The sequence below is a fragment of the Oncorhynchus gorbuscha genome, unplaced genomic scaffold (assembly GCF_021184085.1).
Source record: "Oncorhynchus gorbuscha isolate QuinsamMale2020 ecotype Even-year unplaced genomic scaffold, OgorEven_v1.0 Un_scaffold_1187, whole genome shotgun sequence".
In the NCBI taxonomy this organism is placed as follows: domain Eukaryota; kingdom Metazoa; phylum Chordata; class Actinopteri; order Salmoniformes; family Salmonidae; genus Oncorhynchus; species Oncorhynchus gorbuscha.
Genome location: NW_025746043.1, coordinates 98745 through 116826, shown reverse-complemented (window position 1 = coordinate 116826; position 18082 = coordinate 98745). Strand labels below are relative to the sequence as shown.

The window sequence follows — 18082 nt, the reverse complement described above, 5'->3', positions numbered from 1 at the left end:
GACTGAAAACCCACAGGACAGTAGATCTCCAGGAAGAGGGTCGGACTGAAAACCTACAGGACAGTAAATCTCCAGGAAGAGGGTCGGACTGAAAACCCACAGGACAGTAAATCTCCAGGAAGAGGGTCGGACTGAAAACCCACAGGACAGTAGATCTCCAGGAAGAGGGTCGGACTGAAAACCTACAGGACAGTAAATCTCCAGGAAGAGGGTCGGACTGAAAACCCACAGGACAGTAAATCTCCAGGAAGAGGGTCGGACTGAAAACCCACAGGACAGTAGATCTCCAGGAAGAGGGTCGGACTGAAAACCTACAGGACAGTAAATCTCCAGGAAGAGGGTCGGACTGAAAACCCACAGGACAGTAGATCTCCAGGAAGAGGGTCGGACTGCAAACCCACAGGACAGTAGATCTCCAGGAAGAGGGTCGGACTGAAAACCTACAGGACAGTAAATCTCCAGGAAGAGGGTCGGACTGAAAACCCACAGGACAGTAGATCTCCAGGAAGAGGGTCGGACTGAAAACCTACAGGACAGTAAATCTCCAGGAAGAGGGTCGGACTGAAAACCCACAGGACAGTAGATCTCCAGGAAGAGGGTCGGACTGAAAACCTACAGGACAGTAAATCTCCAGGAAGAGGGTCGGACTGAAAACCTACAGGACAGTAGATCCCCAGGAAGAGGGTCTGACTGAACACCTACAGGACAGTAGATCTCCAGGAAGAGGGTTGGACAGCCCTGCGCTACAGGGTGTGGGACATCGTCCTTTAGAATTAGGCTGCTCTAAATGATTTTAACCAGCAGGTGCTACTAGCGTACACTGTGTTGATCAAAGACTTGAATAATAAATCTATTTGACACAATTGGCTGGAACACCTCAATGATTCAGGAAGCTTTGATTCCCCATCACTAGAGACAAACCAAAATCTGACATCTGTGTTAAATTAAAAGTACTAACAACTAAACTAAAGTTTAATTGTGTGCAGTCACTGAATGCACATAAATTGTTTTCCTGCATGGGGAGGTGGTGAGGTCACTAAGTATGCATTCTTCTTCTATGGTGTTTATTGGTGGTGTTCAGACCAACGTTAAATGTGCATCACTGCCAACTGGCCTGGAGTGGGATAGAGACATGTGGTTCTGTCCTGGTGACATCACAGGGTCAGAGAAAACTCCTGACTGTAGTCATACAAAAACACTCCAGGCACTCAGCCCATAAGAACCATTCATACTGTCAGATCTAATATGAAGAACTGAATACAACCATAAGAACCATTCATACTGTCAGATCTAATATGAAGAACTGAATACAACCATAAGAACCATTCATACTGTCAGATCTAATATGAAGAACTGAATACAACCATAAGAACCATTCATACTGTCAGATCTAATACGAAGAACTGAATACAACCATAAGAACCATTCATACTGTCAGATCTAATATAAAAGAAAAGAGTTTGACCAGTACAAATTCATTTACAATTTCATTTACTTTTTATTGGCATGTCAATGAAGTTGGCTTCAATAGAGTAACCTAAACATATCCATCATCAATGATGAAAATAACTAATCTAGTTTATAAATACAATGTAATAAAACACATGTAGTTGTTTCATAAACTGTATATAATTAAACAAATAGTCCTTTAATAGCTAAAACAATCCCCCCAAAATAATGGTGAAAACTGATCACACCATCTCTATCTGATACATGTTGTCTACTAACTCATTCCCACAGAGAACTGATCACACCATCTCTATCTGATACATGTTGTATCTCATTCCTCACGGAAAAATGCAGAAGAAAGCAGTACCACCCAGTCAACCAGCCTCAGGGGATATTCAACCCTAAGGGCAAATCCAAAGTCCTCTCGATATATGTAAAGTAGAAGCTAACAAAACACATCAAAACTGACCAGGTGCACACTGATCAGTAAAGTAAAGACAGGCTAACATTCTAGAACGCTCCCTTTTCTCGGCACAGTTCTCTCACAATGAGAGACAATAGGATTACAATAGTGTGCTATGCTTTCTTGAGAATTAAGTGATGCAATGATTTTAATCTTAGTTGGTCTGAGAGAACTGATTAGGCTTCTCCCCTTTATGTATACATTGATGTGTTTTTAAGGTATACAATCTGGCAAAACTCTTACCACAGTCAGAGCAGTAGTAAGGCTTCTCTCCTGTGTGTGCTCTTTTATGAACTTTTACATCAGTTGATGTTGTGAAGCACTTACCACAGTCAGAGCAGGAGTAAGGCTTCTCTCCTTTATGTATAAGTTGGTGTGTTTTTAAGTTGCCCAGTTGTGAGAAACTCTTCCCACAGTCAGAGCAGCAGTAAGGCTTCTCTCCTGTATGTATTCGCTGGTGGCATTTTAATATTTCCAATCGGATGAAACTCTTTCCACATTCAGAGCAGCAGTACGGCTTCTCTCCTGTATGTATTCGCTGGTGAGATCTGAAGTGGTTCTGTTGAGAGAAACTCTTCCCACAGTCAGAGCAGCAGTAAGGCTTCTCTCCTGTATGTAGACGTGTGTGTTTTTGTAAGTGGATATGTTGAGAGAACCTCTTCTCACAGCCAGAGCAGGAGTAAGGTTTCTCTCCAGTGTGCACTCTCTGATGAATTATCAGTGTCCCTGACGTTGTGAAGCTCTTCCCGCAGTCAGTACAGGAATACGGATTCTCTCCTGTATGTATACGTTCATGTATTTTTAAGGTATCCAATCGGGAGAAAGTCTTCCCACAGTCAGTACAGGAATACGGATTCTCTCCTGTATGTATACGTTCATGTGTTTTTAAGGTATCCAATCGGGAGAAAGTTTTCCCACAGTCAGAGCAGGAGTATGGCTTCACTCCTGTATGTACATGTTGGTGTATTTGTAAGTGGAACTGTTGAGAGAACCTCTTCCCACACTCAGAGCAGGAGTGTGGCTTCACTCCTGTATGTACATGTTGGTGTGTTTGTAAGTGGATCTGTTGAGAGAACCTCTTCCCACACACAGAGCAAGAGTAAGGCTTCTCTCCAGTGTGCACTCTCTGATGAACTGTCAGAGATTGTGATGTTGTGAATCTCTTTCCACAGTTAGTGCAGGAATACGGATTCTCTCCTGTGTGTATTTTTATGTGTATTTTAAGCTTTGATAGAAATGGGAAAATCTCCTCACAATGTGGGCAGTGGTGAGACCTCTTAGCCCTGTGATCTTCCTGCTGTTGCTCTCTGGATGTAGAGAATGTCTCAACATGGTCTCCTGTGTGAACAACATCAGAAGAACCAGTCAGTGAGACATACATACGACTTCATATACAGTGTGTTCAGAAAGTATTCACATCCCTTGACCTTTTCTACATTTAGTTGTGTTTCAGCCTGAATTTTAACAGGATTACATTTGAGGATGTATGTCATTGGCCTACACACAATACCACACATGGATACATGACGAGATATTGGATATCGTTGTACCAACATGAATTCTACTACGACTATGTAGCATCTGAATATGAATACCACATCTGTAGATTCTAAACCACCAGTTGGAGGACCGATCAGGACAGAAAGTGGTAGGCCCGAAAAGTGTTTAGTCCTTACCCCATAACACCAGTATAGTACCCCATAACACCAGTATAGTACCCCATAACGCCAGTATAGTACCCCATAACACCAGTATAGTACCCCATAACGCCAGTATAGTACCCCATAACACCAGTGGAGTACCCCATAATGCCAGTGGAGTACCCCATAACGCCAGTGGAGTACCCCATAACGCCAGTATAGTACCCCATAACACCAGTGGAGTACCCCATAACACCAGTATAGTACCCCATAACACCAGTATAGTACCCCATAACACCAGTATAGTACCCCATAACGCCAGTATAGTACCCCATAACGCCAGTGGAGTACCCCATAACACCAGTATAGTACCCCATAACGCCAGTATAGTACCCCATAACGCCAGTATAGTACCCCATAATGCCAGTGGAGTACCCCATAATGCCAGTGGAGTACCCCATAATGCCAGTGGAGTACCCCATAACGCCAGTATAGTACCCCATAACACCAGTGGAGTACCCCATAACACCAGTATAGTACCCCATAACACCAGTATAGTACCCCATAACACCAGTATAGTACCCCATAACGCCAGTGGAGTACCCCATAACACCAGTATAGTACCCCATAACGCCAGTGGAGTACCCCATAACGCCAGTATAGTACCCCATAACGCCAGTGGAGTACCCCATAACGCCAGTATAGTACCCCATAACACCAGTATAGTACCCCATAACGCCAGTGGAGTACCACATAACACCAGTGGAGTACCCCATAACGCCAGTGGAGTACCCCATAACGCCAGTGGAGTACCCCATAACGCCAGTGGAGTACCCCATAACGCCAGTGGAGTACCCCATAACGCCAGTGGAGTACCCCATAACGCCAGTATAGTACCCCATAACACCAGTGGAGTACCCCATAACACCAGTATAGTACCCCATAACACCAGTGGAGTACCCCATAACGCCAGTGGAGTACTCCATAACACCAGGTGAGTACCCCATAACACCAGGTGAGTACCCCATAACACCAGGTGAGTACCCCATAACACCAGGTGAGTACCCCATAACGCCAGGTGAGTACCCCATAACGCCAGTGGAGTACCCCATAACGCCAGTGGAGTACCCCATAACACCAGTGGAGTACCCCATAACGCCAGTGGAGTACCCCCATAACGCCAGTGGAGTACCCCATAACACCAGTGGAGTACCCCATAACACCAGTATAGTACCCCATAACACCAGTATAGTACCCCATAACACCAGTGGAGTACCCCATAACACCAGTATAGTACCCCATAACACCAGTATAGTACCCCATAACGCCAGCGGAGTACCCCATAACGCCAGTGGAGTACCCCATAACACCAGTATAGTACCCCATAACACCAGTGGAGTACCCCATAACACCAGCGGAGTACCCCATAACACCAGTATAGTACCCCATAACATCAGTGGAGTACCCCATAATGCCAGTATAGTACCCCATAACACCAGTGGAGTACCCCATAACACCAGTGGAGTACCCCATAACACCAGTGGAGTACCCCGTAACACCAGTGGAGTACCCCATAACGCCAGTGGAGTACCCCATAACGCCAGTATAGTACCCCGTAACGCCAGTGGAGTACCCCATAACACCAGTGGAGTACCCCATAACACCAGTATAGTACCCCATAACACCAGTGGAGTACCCCATAACGCCAGTGGAGTACCCCATAACGCCAGTGGAGTACCCCATAACGCCAGTGGAGTACCCCATAACGCCAGTATAGTACCCCATAACACCAGTATAGTACCCCATAACACCAGTATAGTACCCCATAACGCCAGTGGAGTACCCCATAACGCCAGTGGAGTACCCCATAACGCCAGTGGAGTACCCCATAACGCCAGTGGAGTACCCCATAACGCCAGTGGAGTACCCCATAACACCAGTGGAGTACCCCATAACACCAGTGGAATTACGTTTTTCTGAATGTTTACAAATTAATTTAAAAGGAAAAGCGGAAATCTGTATGCAATCTTTGTTGCGGCCTAAAATGTTGCATAACAAGTCACATAAGCAGTGTGGACTCATTCTGTGGGCAATAATAGTGTTTACAATTCATTTTGAATGACTACTGTGGTAGCAGGATTACAAGATTGTTACATTTAAGCACCAAATGGTAGTTTTATTAAATAAATCCTAATGGAGCAGAGTGATGATGTCAGAGAGGGATGTGGTGAGAACGGGATGGTCTGAGTAAGGTTCTTAGGACTCTCTCTCTCTCCCTTTCTGAGTTAACTGAGAGGAGTCTTTTTGAAGCTTGGGCTGGCAACTAATAAAGAGATGGTTTCCAGTCTAGCTTCCTGCAGTTAGTCTGGGCATAGGGTCAAGGAAATTGGTTTTTGCTAGATAGCTTGGGCTGACAATGACTTGGTGATAATTACCTAAAGCTGTCATTCCATAGACGATATGTGGTGTGTGTGACCCGAGATAGAGATAGAGATAGTCTGGAAGAGTTTAGAACAATGCCTCATTGTCTCATCTTCCTGGCATCTGGGAAACTAAGCCGGGTTGGGGGTAAAACCCCATCCTGTGTAAATAACCAAGGTGGCTTATGGGAGTTGGAACCAGCCTGACTTAGCATTTTTAAGTCCTATATAAGGTCACGGTTTTATCATTATCTGTTAGGCTGCTCAGCTCAACAGTCAAGACTGTTGGGCTGACTGGTGTCATTATGGCAATAATTAATAAATATTTAAAAATATGATTTTTTTAAAGAAATGACCAAGTCTCTTACTTGAATAGAATATTCCACCACACTACCTCATCTCTGTAACCCACACATACAATTATCTGTAAGGTTCCTCAGTCAATCAGTATATTTCAAACATAGATTCAACCACAAAGATCAGGGAGGTTTTCTAAGGGCACCTTTTGGTAGATGAGTAAATGTTTTAATAAAAGACATTGAATATCCCTTTGAGCATGGTGAAGTTATTCATTTCACTTTGGATGATGTATCAATACACCCAGTTACTCCAAAGATACAGGCGTCCTTCCCAACTCCGTTCCCGGAGAAGAGGCCAATCTAACACAACACATCACTGAGTACCACTCTTCACTCTTCGCATGGTGGTAGCTGCATCATGTTATGGGTATGCTTGTCATCGGCAAGGACTTGGATGTTAATTTGGGGATATAAAATTAAACTAAATAGAGCTAAGCACTGGAAAACTCCTAGAGGAAAACCTGGTTCAGTCTGCTTTCCAACAGACACTGGAAGACAAATTCACATTTCAGCAGGAGGATAACCAATAACCTAAAACATAAGGCGAAATATACACTGGAGTTGCTTACCAAGACAACATTGAATGTTCCAGAGTGGCCTAGTCACAGTTTTTACTTAAATCGGCTTGAAAATCTATGGCAAGACTTGAAAATGTCTGTCTAGCAATGATCAACCAACTTAAGAGAGCTTTAAGAATTTTAAAAATAATAAATGTGCAAATATTGTATCATCCAGGTGTGCTAAGCTCATCCTCCACTCACTATCACAAGGGTTAGTAACTACAGACTCATTTCATATCATCCTCCACTCACTATCACAAGGGTTAGTAACTACACAGACTCATTTCATATCATCCTCCACTCACTATCACAAGGGTTAGTAACTACACAGACTCATTTCATATCATCCTCCACTCACTATCACAAGGGTTAGTAACTACACAGACTCATTTCATATCATCCTCCACTCACTATCACAGGGGTTAGTAACTACAGACTCATTTCATAAAACTTTAAAACACTGGTAGTTTGTCTACTTCACTTCTTTAGTCTCCTCTCGGATCACTCCAGACAGCCCAGTGAATAAAATCAATCCTGGTGTCAAACCATGCAAGTGTCAATAGCATGAAATAACATCTACCTTCTCATTGAAACAGTTCATCATGAAACAGTTCTACTGCAACTTTTCATACACAGTGGGAAGTTGGAATGAACAACAAACTTAGTAAGATAAAACCTGCTCTTACCATCATAAACAGATTCCCCAATCTTCTCCTCCTCTTCTTCATCTTTAATGTTGACATTCAGCTCCAGTGTTTGACTGCAGTCTTCCAGCTTCACTGATGCCATCTCTGGATCCTGCAGTGCAAACTGGGCTCCACTGTCACAATCAGGACCCAGTGACTGTAGATTTGGACTCAGTTTGGAAGGAGAGAGGCAGGCTGGGATTGTCCTCACTGGTGATGTTACAGGCCTCAGACTTGACCTGAGTCGACCTGTGGTAATAAAGAGAAACAGACACAAAAATTATTGTCTTGACAGTTCAGGCACTTTCTTTAAAAAATATATATATTTATATTTTTTTCAAGTATCTCATTACAATAGATCAGGTAGCTAAACATTGATAACAAAACATTCGTTCACATTAAACAAGTGCAAACTTTAAATTACACAATGTAAAGTGCACTTAAAGTGGAACTGACAGCGTTTTCACTACTTTGTAGATATGAAACAAACAGACAATCACTATATCAGTCAAAAATATTTTAAAAATCACAGTTTATGCTACAAAACCCACTTCCTAAGACGTTTTAAAAACAGGTCCATTTGACTCAACATTCCATGATGTACAGTAAGACATTGTTGGCAGAATAGATGGATGCAGTTCAATGTGTCAGGATTTTCACTTCTGGGTAACAATCAGAGAGAGCCCCCCCCCCACCAGAGAGGAAGGGGGGAATGGGGTGAAGTTGGCCAGTTTGATGACGGTCGTAAATACCTTACAATACCTTCCATGTCATGCAATAATGAGGGAGAGAACCTCTGTGGAACAAAGTGAGTCCTCCCTCAAACTCCCAACATCAACAGACTGGATAATGAAACAATGTTTCTGTAATCCAATCATTTGGAATGGTCCTGTGGGTCCTTAAAGAACAATCCTGTTAAATCATTACTCATTTGTGATGTCACTAAGGTCAGTAGAACAACATAACTGGGAAATGTACACTTTCAGAGATACAGTTATCAGATTCACATCTAAATGTTGGGGAGACTTATATGATTAAATATTCAACTCTTTGTGAGGAGATGAAATGTGATGATAGCCTTCTAAATGAGAATAGTTTTTCATATGAAAGTTCTACCCAGTCAGTGACCACACCCGCGAGAGCACAGGCGTTATTTCGGCGTCATGGAACACCCACTTTTGTGAGTGCATAAAACCACTCGTTAACTAAATGTACATTAGACCAAGCACGCAGACGTAAGCCGGACGTCAGGTAATGGTTAAAACTATTAGACCAGTACATTGCTGCGTTGCTACTGGCATTTAAAATGGTCGGGAGCTGAACCCTGAATAATCAACTATTGAGACCAGCGTGACCGACAGCGTGACCGACAGCGTGACCGACAGCGTGACCGACAGCGTGACCGACAGCGTGACCGACAGCGTGACCGACAGCGTGACCGACAGCGTGACCGACAGCGTGACCGACAGCGTGAGCTAAACCGTACGAAATGGTTAGAAACTCTGAAACGTTCAACAACGAAGAAGACAAGACTACACATTCACAGTCTGCAGCTGTATATGTAAAATAGTCTAGTAAACTCGACCAAAGACGAGAGGAGAAGAACATATTCCTCTCATCAAGACGAGAGGAGAAGAACATATTCCTCTCATCAAGACGAGAAGAACATATTCCTCTCATCAGTGTGGTACTCTTGTAGTATCAATTCTAGCGAACACTCCAGAACAAAAGCCTAATACAACTACAAAAGACATTGTGACCTCGGAGTTACAAACCAGAGACTTCTGTTGAACTACTCTCCACAGAAGGACCAGCGATTTCAACAGAGAGACAACAAAGACATACAAGCGTAAATACGTACATAGCAATTATTTTCGACTGAGCTGCCGTTCATGTGCAAAGTATTATAATTTCCATGAGCATAGTTATCAACTGTATGTAGAGGGTCACTTCTGTCTTTCCCGCTCTTTATCTGTCCCCACCTCTTTCCATTGTCTACAAAGCCGTCATATCGTGTTAGTCCACTAGGGACCTTTCATTGCATTATGTTAGTATTCTATAATCATCCTGTGTGTGTGTTTATGTATTTCTGTGTGATTTATTTCATTAGTTAGTAAATAAATAATAATTAATTGAAACGTTCATTATGAGACTGATGAGGTAATAATTAATAATTGATTAATATGATGACGGGTAGGATATCGAGATATCCTGATCTACATTTGAGTTAATTTGGGAAACGGTAACTCGTTAAATAAACTTTTCCCATGGTGCCCCAGGTTACTACTTAATCAATTGTTATATGGTTAATTTAACCGTAATAATTGACCGTGGTATGTAAGTATTAGATGAATAGCCATAATCGCATTATTGGTAGCAACAACACGACAAATGCATGATTAATATAATTCACCAATACATTAGGTTACACAGGAACTGTAATACTGGATCCATTGTAGGTTACACAGGAACTGTAATACTGGATCCATTGTAGGTTACAAAGGAACTGTATACTGGATCCATTGTAGGTTACACAGGAACTGTATACTGGATCCATTGTAGGTTACAAAGGAACTGTATACTGGATCCATTGTAGGTTACAAAGGAACTGTATACTGGATCCATTGTAGGTTACACAGGAACTGTATACTGGATCCATTGTAGGTTACACAGGAACTGTATACTGGATCCATTGTAGGTTACACAGGAACTGTATACTGGATCCATTGTAGGTTACAGAGGAATTGTAATACTGGATCCATTGTAGGTTACAGAGGAATTGTAATACTGCATCCATTGTAGGTTACAGAGGAATTGTAATACTGCATCCATTGTAGGTTACAGAGGAATTGTAATACTGGATCCATTGTAGTTTACACAGGAACGGTATACTGGATCCAAAGCTACCTTTCACTGGTGACTGTCAGCAGCATTACTTTGAAAGACATACTACTGGGCTTATTGTCTGTGTCTCTCTCTCTGTGTCTCTCTCTCCTGTTATCTCCCAGAGGTCTCAAAGTGGACCTCTGGGAGATAACACTGACAGGAGATTTACTATGTCTTTTTGGTGATTAAACCTAAAGAGCATTCCAGAGCATGAGTTAATGCTTCTGTTCTATACAGTAGCAGGGAGAGATGGCTCCAGTAGGGCCAGACACTGGTCTCTACACAATGAAAACTGTCTGCTGTGAATTATAAGTATCTTTCATACAAAATCTTAACCAAAATCTTATAGATCTTCTCATTGAAAGCAAGTCTAAGAAGCGGTAAATCTGTTCTATGTGCGCTCAAACAGGATTCAATGCTGGTCTAACCGGAATCCACGCGTTAGATAAAATACGGAACAGTTCCTTATTTCACTGAAAGAATAAACGTTTTGTTATCGAGATGATAGTTTCCGGATTCTACCATATTAATGACCAAAGGTTTGTATTTCTGTGTGTTTTTATGTTATAACTAAGTCTATGATTTGATAGAGCAGTCTTGCTGAGCGATGGTAGGCAGCAGCAGGCTCGTAGCATTCATTCAAACAGCACTTTTATGCATTTTGCCAGCAGTTCTTCGCAATGCTGTTTATGACTTCAAGCCTATCAACTCCCGAGATTTGGCTGGTGTAACCGATGTGAAATGGCTAGCTAGTTAGGGTGGTGCGCGCTAATAGCGTTTCAAACGTCCTGCGCTCTGAGACTTGGAGTAGTTGTTCCCCTTGCTCTGCATGTGTAATGCTGCTTCGAGGGTGGCTGTTGTCGATGTGTTCCTGGTTCGAGCCCAGGTAGGAGCGAGGAGAGGGACGGAAGCTATACTGTTACACTGGCAATACTAAATTGCCTATTAAGAACATCCAATAGTCAAAGATATATGAAATACAAATCGTAGAGAGAGAAATAGTCCTTTAATTCCTATATTAATTACAACCTAAAACTTCTTACCTGGGAATATTGAAGACTCATGTTAAAAGGAACCACCAGCTATCATATGTTCTCATGTTCTGAGCAAGGAATTTAAACATTAGCTTTGGGGCGGCAGGGTAGCCTAGTGGTTGGACTAGTGACCGGATGGTTGCAAGTTCAAATCCACGAGCTGACAAGGTACAAATCTGTCATTCTGCCCACTGTTCCTAGGCCGTCATTGAAAATAAGAATTTGTTCTTAACTGACTTGCCTAAATAAAGGTAAAATAAACATGGCATATGTTGCACTTTTACTTTCTTCTCCAACACTTTGTTTTTGCATTATTTAAACCAAATTGAACATGTTTCATTATTTATTTGAGGCTAAATTGATTTTATTGATGTATTATATTAAGTTAAAATAAGTGTTGTTGTAATTGTCATTATTATCATTATTACAAATAAATAAATAAATAAATAAATAAATAATAAATTGTCCGATTAATCGGTATCAGCCTTTTTTTTGTTCCTTCCATAATCGGTATCTGTGTTGAAAAATCATAATCGGTGACCTCTAGGCTTGATCACCAACAAGTAAAAATGACCTCTTCTCGGGTTGCAACACTCACTACCGAGTTACAAACTGCCTCTGGAAGCAAAGTCAGCACAAGAACTGTTACTCGGGAGCTTCATGAAATGGGTTTCCGTGGCCGAGCAGCCGCACACAAGCCTAAGATCACCATGCACAATGCCAAGCGTTGGCTGAGTAATGTAAAACTCGCCGCCATTGGACTCTGGAGCAGTGGAAACGCGTTCTTTGGAGTGATAAATCACGCTTCACCATCTGGCAGTCTGACGGACAAATCTGGGTGTGGCGGATGCCAGGAGAACGCTACTTGCCCCAATGCGTAGTGCCGACTGTAAAGCTTGGTGTAGGAGGAATAATGGTATTGGGCTGTTTTTCATGGTTCAGCCTAAGCCCCGTAGCTGCAGTCAAGGGAAATCTTAACACTACAACATAGTGACATTCTAGACGATTCTGTGCTTCCAAATTTTTGGCAACAGTTTGGGGAAGGCTCTTTCCTGTTTCAGTATCACAATGCCCCCGTGCAGGGGTCCATAAAGGAATGGTTTGTCAAATTCGATGTGGAAGAACTTGACTGGCCCGCAGAGCCCTGACCTCAACCCCATCGAACACCTTAGGGATGGATTGGAACACAGACTGCGAGCAAGGCCTAATCGCCCAACATCAGTGCCCAACCTCCCTAATGCTCATGGCTGAATGGAAGCATGTCCCCTCAGCAATGTTCCAACATCTAGTGGAAAGCATCTGTTGTGGAAAATGACGTAATTAGTCATGGTTATCCCATGTTTTACTGCTTAAAGAATAGTCTCTTGTTATATGCTAGTGTGATATCTAACCTAATACAAACTTGTCTTTGTGGGACTCAGCCATAAGCCATAACTAAGGTCCGTTTGGGTGAAACCGCAGCATGTGACATCCCGCGGGTTTACTATCTACAGGAAGTCACATGTATGGAAACTTGCAGAAAGAAGCACATTATAGTGTTTACTGTTGGGAATACAGTTAGACGGTGGAGACCTCGGGCTATCAACCTCTTAAATCTGCACAGACAACTAATGACCTTATACACACTATCTGCTCACTGCCACGTATACAGAAAGGATGTACTTCTCCATAAAAAGCAGAGACCCGACTGTTTGTTAAGCTTTCAACTCTGAACCTTTCTTGGTGATGGTTGATTGCTTAATTTTTGCAAAGCTTATAATAAAGCTGTTAGAAAGAATCTAGTCTCGCTCTTCCTATAGTATTGCTACCACACATTTACATTACATTTAAGTCATTTAGCAGACGCTCTTATCCAGAGCGACTTCCCAATACAGTGGAGGCTGTGATAGCAGCAAAGGGGGGGGGGACCAACTCCATATTACTGCCTTTGATTTTGGAATGAGAGGTTCGATGAACAGGTGTCCACATACTTTTGGTCATGTAGTGTAGTTATGGGATAGCTAGGCTAATATTCTCCTTTGCTTGCTAGCTAGTAAACTAAAGCTAACACACAATCACATCAAGCAGCTGAAATGACAGCAAACTATGTGAATTTTCATTTGTTTTAGCTTCTACCTTTGCTTCTATTGCCAATTCGATGGATATATCATTAGAATGATCCTGATAAATGAATTGGCCTGGATCGGAGAAGCTGTCAGTCTCGTCACGTTCATATGCATGGCACAGTGGATGCAACATGTTGCACAGGTCAGATAGGCTAGTAGCATGGAGAAATATTATCCAGAGGCGCTTTTTTCCAAGGGAGGTTTATACATTGACTGGCTGGGCTGTGGGACAGTGGATGTGGTAAAACGAATGGAACTGCTAACAGACATTATGCATGAATATTGGTGATAACTCCTTGCTATCAACCAATCAGCATCCAGGATCCAAACTACCCATTTTATAATGTGACAAAGAGATTGGTAAATGATATAACACCCCATTATAACATCTGGTATGCAGACACTTATGTAGCATGTAATAGAATAGGACATAAGTTGTCATGCAGACCATGTAATACCAGTTGTTATTAACAGTAGACATTAGCGCATATGACAACAGGATAAACAGTCATCTATAAACACCCATTATGAACTAGTTTCATAAGACTGTATGCCGTTACTCATTACTGTTATTTTATAGGTGTTACAGTGCCTTGCGAAAGTATTCGGCCCCCTTGAACTTTGCGACCTTTTGCCACATTTCAGGCTTCAAACATAAAGATATAAAACTGTCTTTTTTTGTGAAGAATCAACAACACGTAGGACACAATCATGAAGTGGAACGACATTTATTGGATATTTCAAACTTTTTTAACAAATCAAAAACTGAAAAATTGGGCATGCAGAATAATTCAGCCCCTTTACTTTCAGTGCAGCAAACTCTCTCCAGAAGTTCAGTGAGGATCTCTGAATGATCCAATGTTGACCTAAATGACTAATGATGATAAATACAATCCACCTGTGTGTAATCAAGTCTCCGTATAAATGCACCTGCACTGTGATAGTCTCAGAGGTCCGTTAAAAGTGCAGAAAGCATCATGAAGAACAAGGAACACACCAGGCAGGTCCGAGATACTGTTGTGAACAAGTTTAAAGCCGGATTTGGATACAAAAAGATTTCCCAAGCTTTAAACATCCCAAGGAGCACTGTGCAAGCGATAATATTGAAATGGAAGGAGTATCAGACCACTGCAAATCTACCAAGACCTGGCCGTCCCTCTAAACTTTCAGCTCATACAAGGAGAGGACTGATCAGAGATGCAGCCAAGAGGCCCATGATCACTCTGGATGAACTGCAGAGATCTACAGCTGAGGTGGGAGACTCTGTCCATAGGACAACAATCAGTCGTATATTGCACAAATCTGGCCTTTATGGAAGAGTGGCAAGAAGAAAGCCATTTCTTAAAGATATCCATAAAAAGTGTTGTTTAAAGTTTGCCACAAGCCACCTGGGAGACACACCAAACATGTGGAAGAAGGTGCTCTGGTCAGATGAAACCAAAATTGAACTTTTTGGCTACAATGCAAAACATTATGTTTGGCGTAAAAGCAACACAGCTCATCACCCTAAACACACCATCCCCACTGTCAAACATGGTGGTGGCAGCATCATGGTTTGGGCCTGCTTTTCTTCAGCAGGGACAGGGAAGATGGTTAAAATTGATGGGAAGATGGATGGAGCCAAATACAGGACAATTCTGGAAGAAAACCTGATGGAGTCTGCAAAAGACCTGAGACTGGGACGGAGATTTGTCTTCCAACAAGACAATGATCCAAAACATAAAGCAAAATCTACAATGGAATGGTTCAAAAATAAACATATCCAGGTGTTAGAATGGCCAAGTCAAAGTCCAGACCTGAATCCAATCGAGAATCTGTGGAAAGAACTGAAAACTGCTGTTCACAAATGCTCTCCATCCAACCTCACTGAGCTCGAGCTGTTTTGCAAGGAGGAATGGGGAAAAATTTCAGTCTCTCGATGTGCAAAACTGATAGAGACATATCCCAAGCGACTTACAGCTGTAATCGCAGCAAAAGGTGGCGCTACAAAGTATTAACTTAAGGGGGCTGAATAATTTTGCACGCCCAATTTTTCAGTTTTTGATTTGTTAAAAATGTTTGAAATATCCAATACATGTCGTTCCACTTCATGATTGTGTCCCACTTGTTGTTGATTCTTAACTAAAAAATACAGTTTTATATCTTTATGTTTGAAGCCTGAAATGTGGCAAAAGGTCGCAAAGTTCAAGGGGGCCGAATACTTTCGCAAGGCACTGTATAAAAGGGTTTATTAACACATGACTAAGGACACCTACAGTAAAGTGTTACCCCAACTTCTCCTGATCATTTCATAGAACTTCAGAACACTGGCAGTTTGTCTATTTCAATTCTTTAGTCTACTCCAGGTCACAGTTTTAAATGAGAACTTGTTCTCAACTAGCCTACCTGGTTAAATAAAGGAGAAATTTCAAAAGATAATAAAAAGTCTACTCTGAACACTCCAGATAGCCCAGTGAATAAAACACAGTTCTACAGCAACTTTCAACACAGTTTGAAGTTGAAACGAACAACAGTCTGGAGCTCTTCAGGGACGTGTGAGTCAGAATTATAGAATCAACCTGAAGATAGAATCTGCTCTTACCATCATAAACAGATTTCCCAATCGTCTCCTCTTCTTCTTCATCTTTAATGTTGACATTCAGCTCCAGTGTTTGACTGCAGTCTTCCAGCTTCACTGATGCCATCTCTGGACCCTGCAGTGCAAAATGGGCTCCACTGTCACAATCAGGACCCAGTGACTGAAGGTTTGGACTCAGTGTATAAGGAGAGAGGCAAGCTGGGTTTGTCCTCACTGTTGATGTTACCTACCTCAGACTTGACCTAAGTAAAAAAAAATGTTTTAATAATTTTCACAGAACAGTAGTTCACCTGCCTCACAATTAATGCTTGGGTTGTTTGCTTAATATTTTTCCTGGTAAATATTTAGCTATCATCCTTCTGATAAAGCATGCAGTTTAAACAGCACTATTTACTATGTATGTTCCTGAATAACCATGTCTTCACCGTATGGTTTCACCTCAGAAAAAAATATATTGTATTTCCCATTTTCACACTATAGAAACAATTACAGACAAAGTTAGAAACACCTGAATGTCTGAATATTGTTACACATGTAATAATAATAATAATAATAATAATAAGTGCACCCGCGCTGCCTGCAATGAATTCAGTTGACGTAGACAGAAGGGAAGCCGCCATTTTACCATCCCGTGAATTTTACACAAAAACAATAACGAACTCAAAAATCACAAATAATTAGATTTTTTAAAATGAAATTAGCTTTACTAAATGATTTTCATTCAATTAGTCAAACCCAAAGTCTCTAGCTATTTGACTAATAAAATAGTTATGCTCACTCGGCTTGACACAAAAGTAACACGTAAAACCTTTACCAAACGTGATAATACCATAAATGATGTGTTAGCCAGCACGTTATGACATGTTCTTTCTATATTACAAAGTGTAAACGTGCTATTACATACCTGTAATACATGTGAAACGGACACTAAATATATCGTCTTCACCACACAATTCTGGCGCCTTCCCGGAACTTCCTGTTCCACCACTGCAACAGAGCAAATGCGACATCACAGACAGGACAATGCGACATATATTTCATTGGATGTATAAATATGGTAGTGAGAGGAAAGCCCACTGACAGAGAGCGGGAGAAGATGGAACGATATGGGTTTTGGCCGAAATTCGGCATATTTTCTCATTCATTAAACATGTTATCTCAATACAGTTTTCTGTTCCTCAAACTACATTCTGTTATGAACAGAGTGGACAACGTTTGCTTAGGAATCCAAAGGCAAATTGAGTTAATGCGCACAAGCGCTTCACCGACTAGGCGTTGCCTAAAGGAAATATTCAGGTTTGCTAGAACACGCCAATAGGATATCACTAGCGCGTGCTTGGCTCTGCCCACTATGACTCCCATTGGAAACAACAAGATGTGGTCTATCTTGGTTGACATAAACATATTTGGAGACACCTTCTGTGTGTACATTTTTGGCAGACAAGACATTCTTGCGTATTGCTGCCTATCGCAGGTTGGTACGGATTTCACATTTAGGTCACAAAAAAAACTGGGAAAAGGAGAATGGGAAAATCTTAAATTGCACCATTTAATCCTGCACCTATACACACTATCCCCCAAAACTCACCACCCCATCCCACTACTTTGGCCCTAAACGATCCTACACCAGGCCGTCTGCCTTTGAGGATGGAACCACTAAAATGCACTAAAATCTGCACTAAAATCTCTCACACCCAAATATGTATCTGCAACTACCACATCTATTTTATGTGATTTCCACTCCCATCAGTGCAGTGCAATTGATCACAATGACTATAAAGGCAAGGAATTCGACAGTACTAAAACTCATCCTCAGCAAGACTACAAATTCCCGCAGGAAGCTCCCACAGGTAGTCTCTAGCCGACACTGTCAGCTACCGTTCACCACCGCGATCAGCGAGA

General features: G+C 41.8%; 1 protein-coding gene across 4 annotated transcripts in view; it reads right to left on the bottom strand.

Moving 5' to 3' along the window:
• The window catches only part of LOC124021728 (gastrula zinc finger protein XlCGF57.1-like), a 32881-nt gene extending 14816 nt beyond the window's left edge, over positions 1-18065 (bottom strand). The window contains exons 1-4 of one of the 4 annotated variants that reach the window (XM_046336852.1): positions 17085-18065; positions 16411-16422; positions 16184-16295; positions 7578-7826 (exon numbers count right to left, since the gene is read on the bottom strand). In XM_046336852.1, coding sequence (XP_046192808.1) covers positions 7578-7826; positions 16184-16286 — 352 coding nt within the window. In that variant the 5' untranslated portion in view covers positions 16287-16295; positions 16411-16422; positions 17085-18065. The other 3 variants (XM_046336851.1, XM_046336853.1, XM_046336850.1) reach the window with 3 other exon arrangements.
• Positions 18066-18082: the final 17 nt, after the last annotated feature.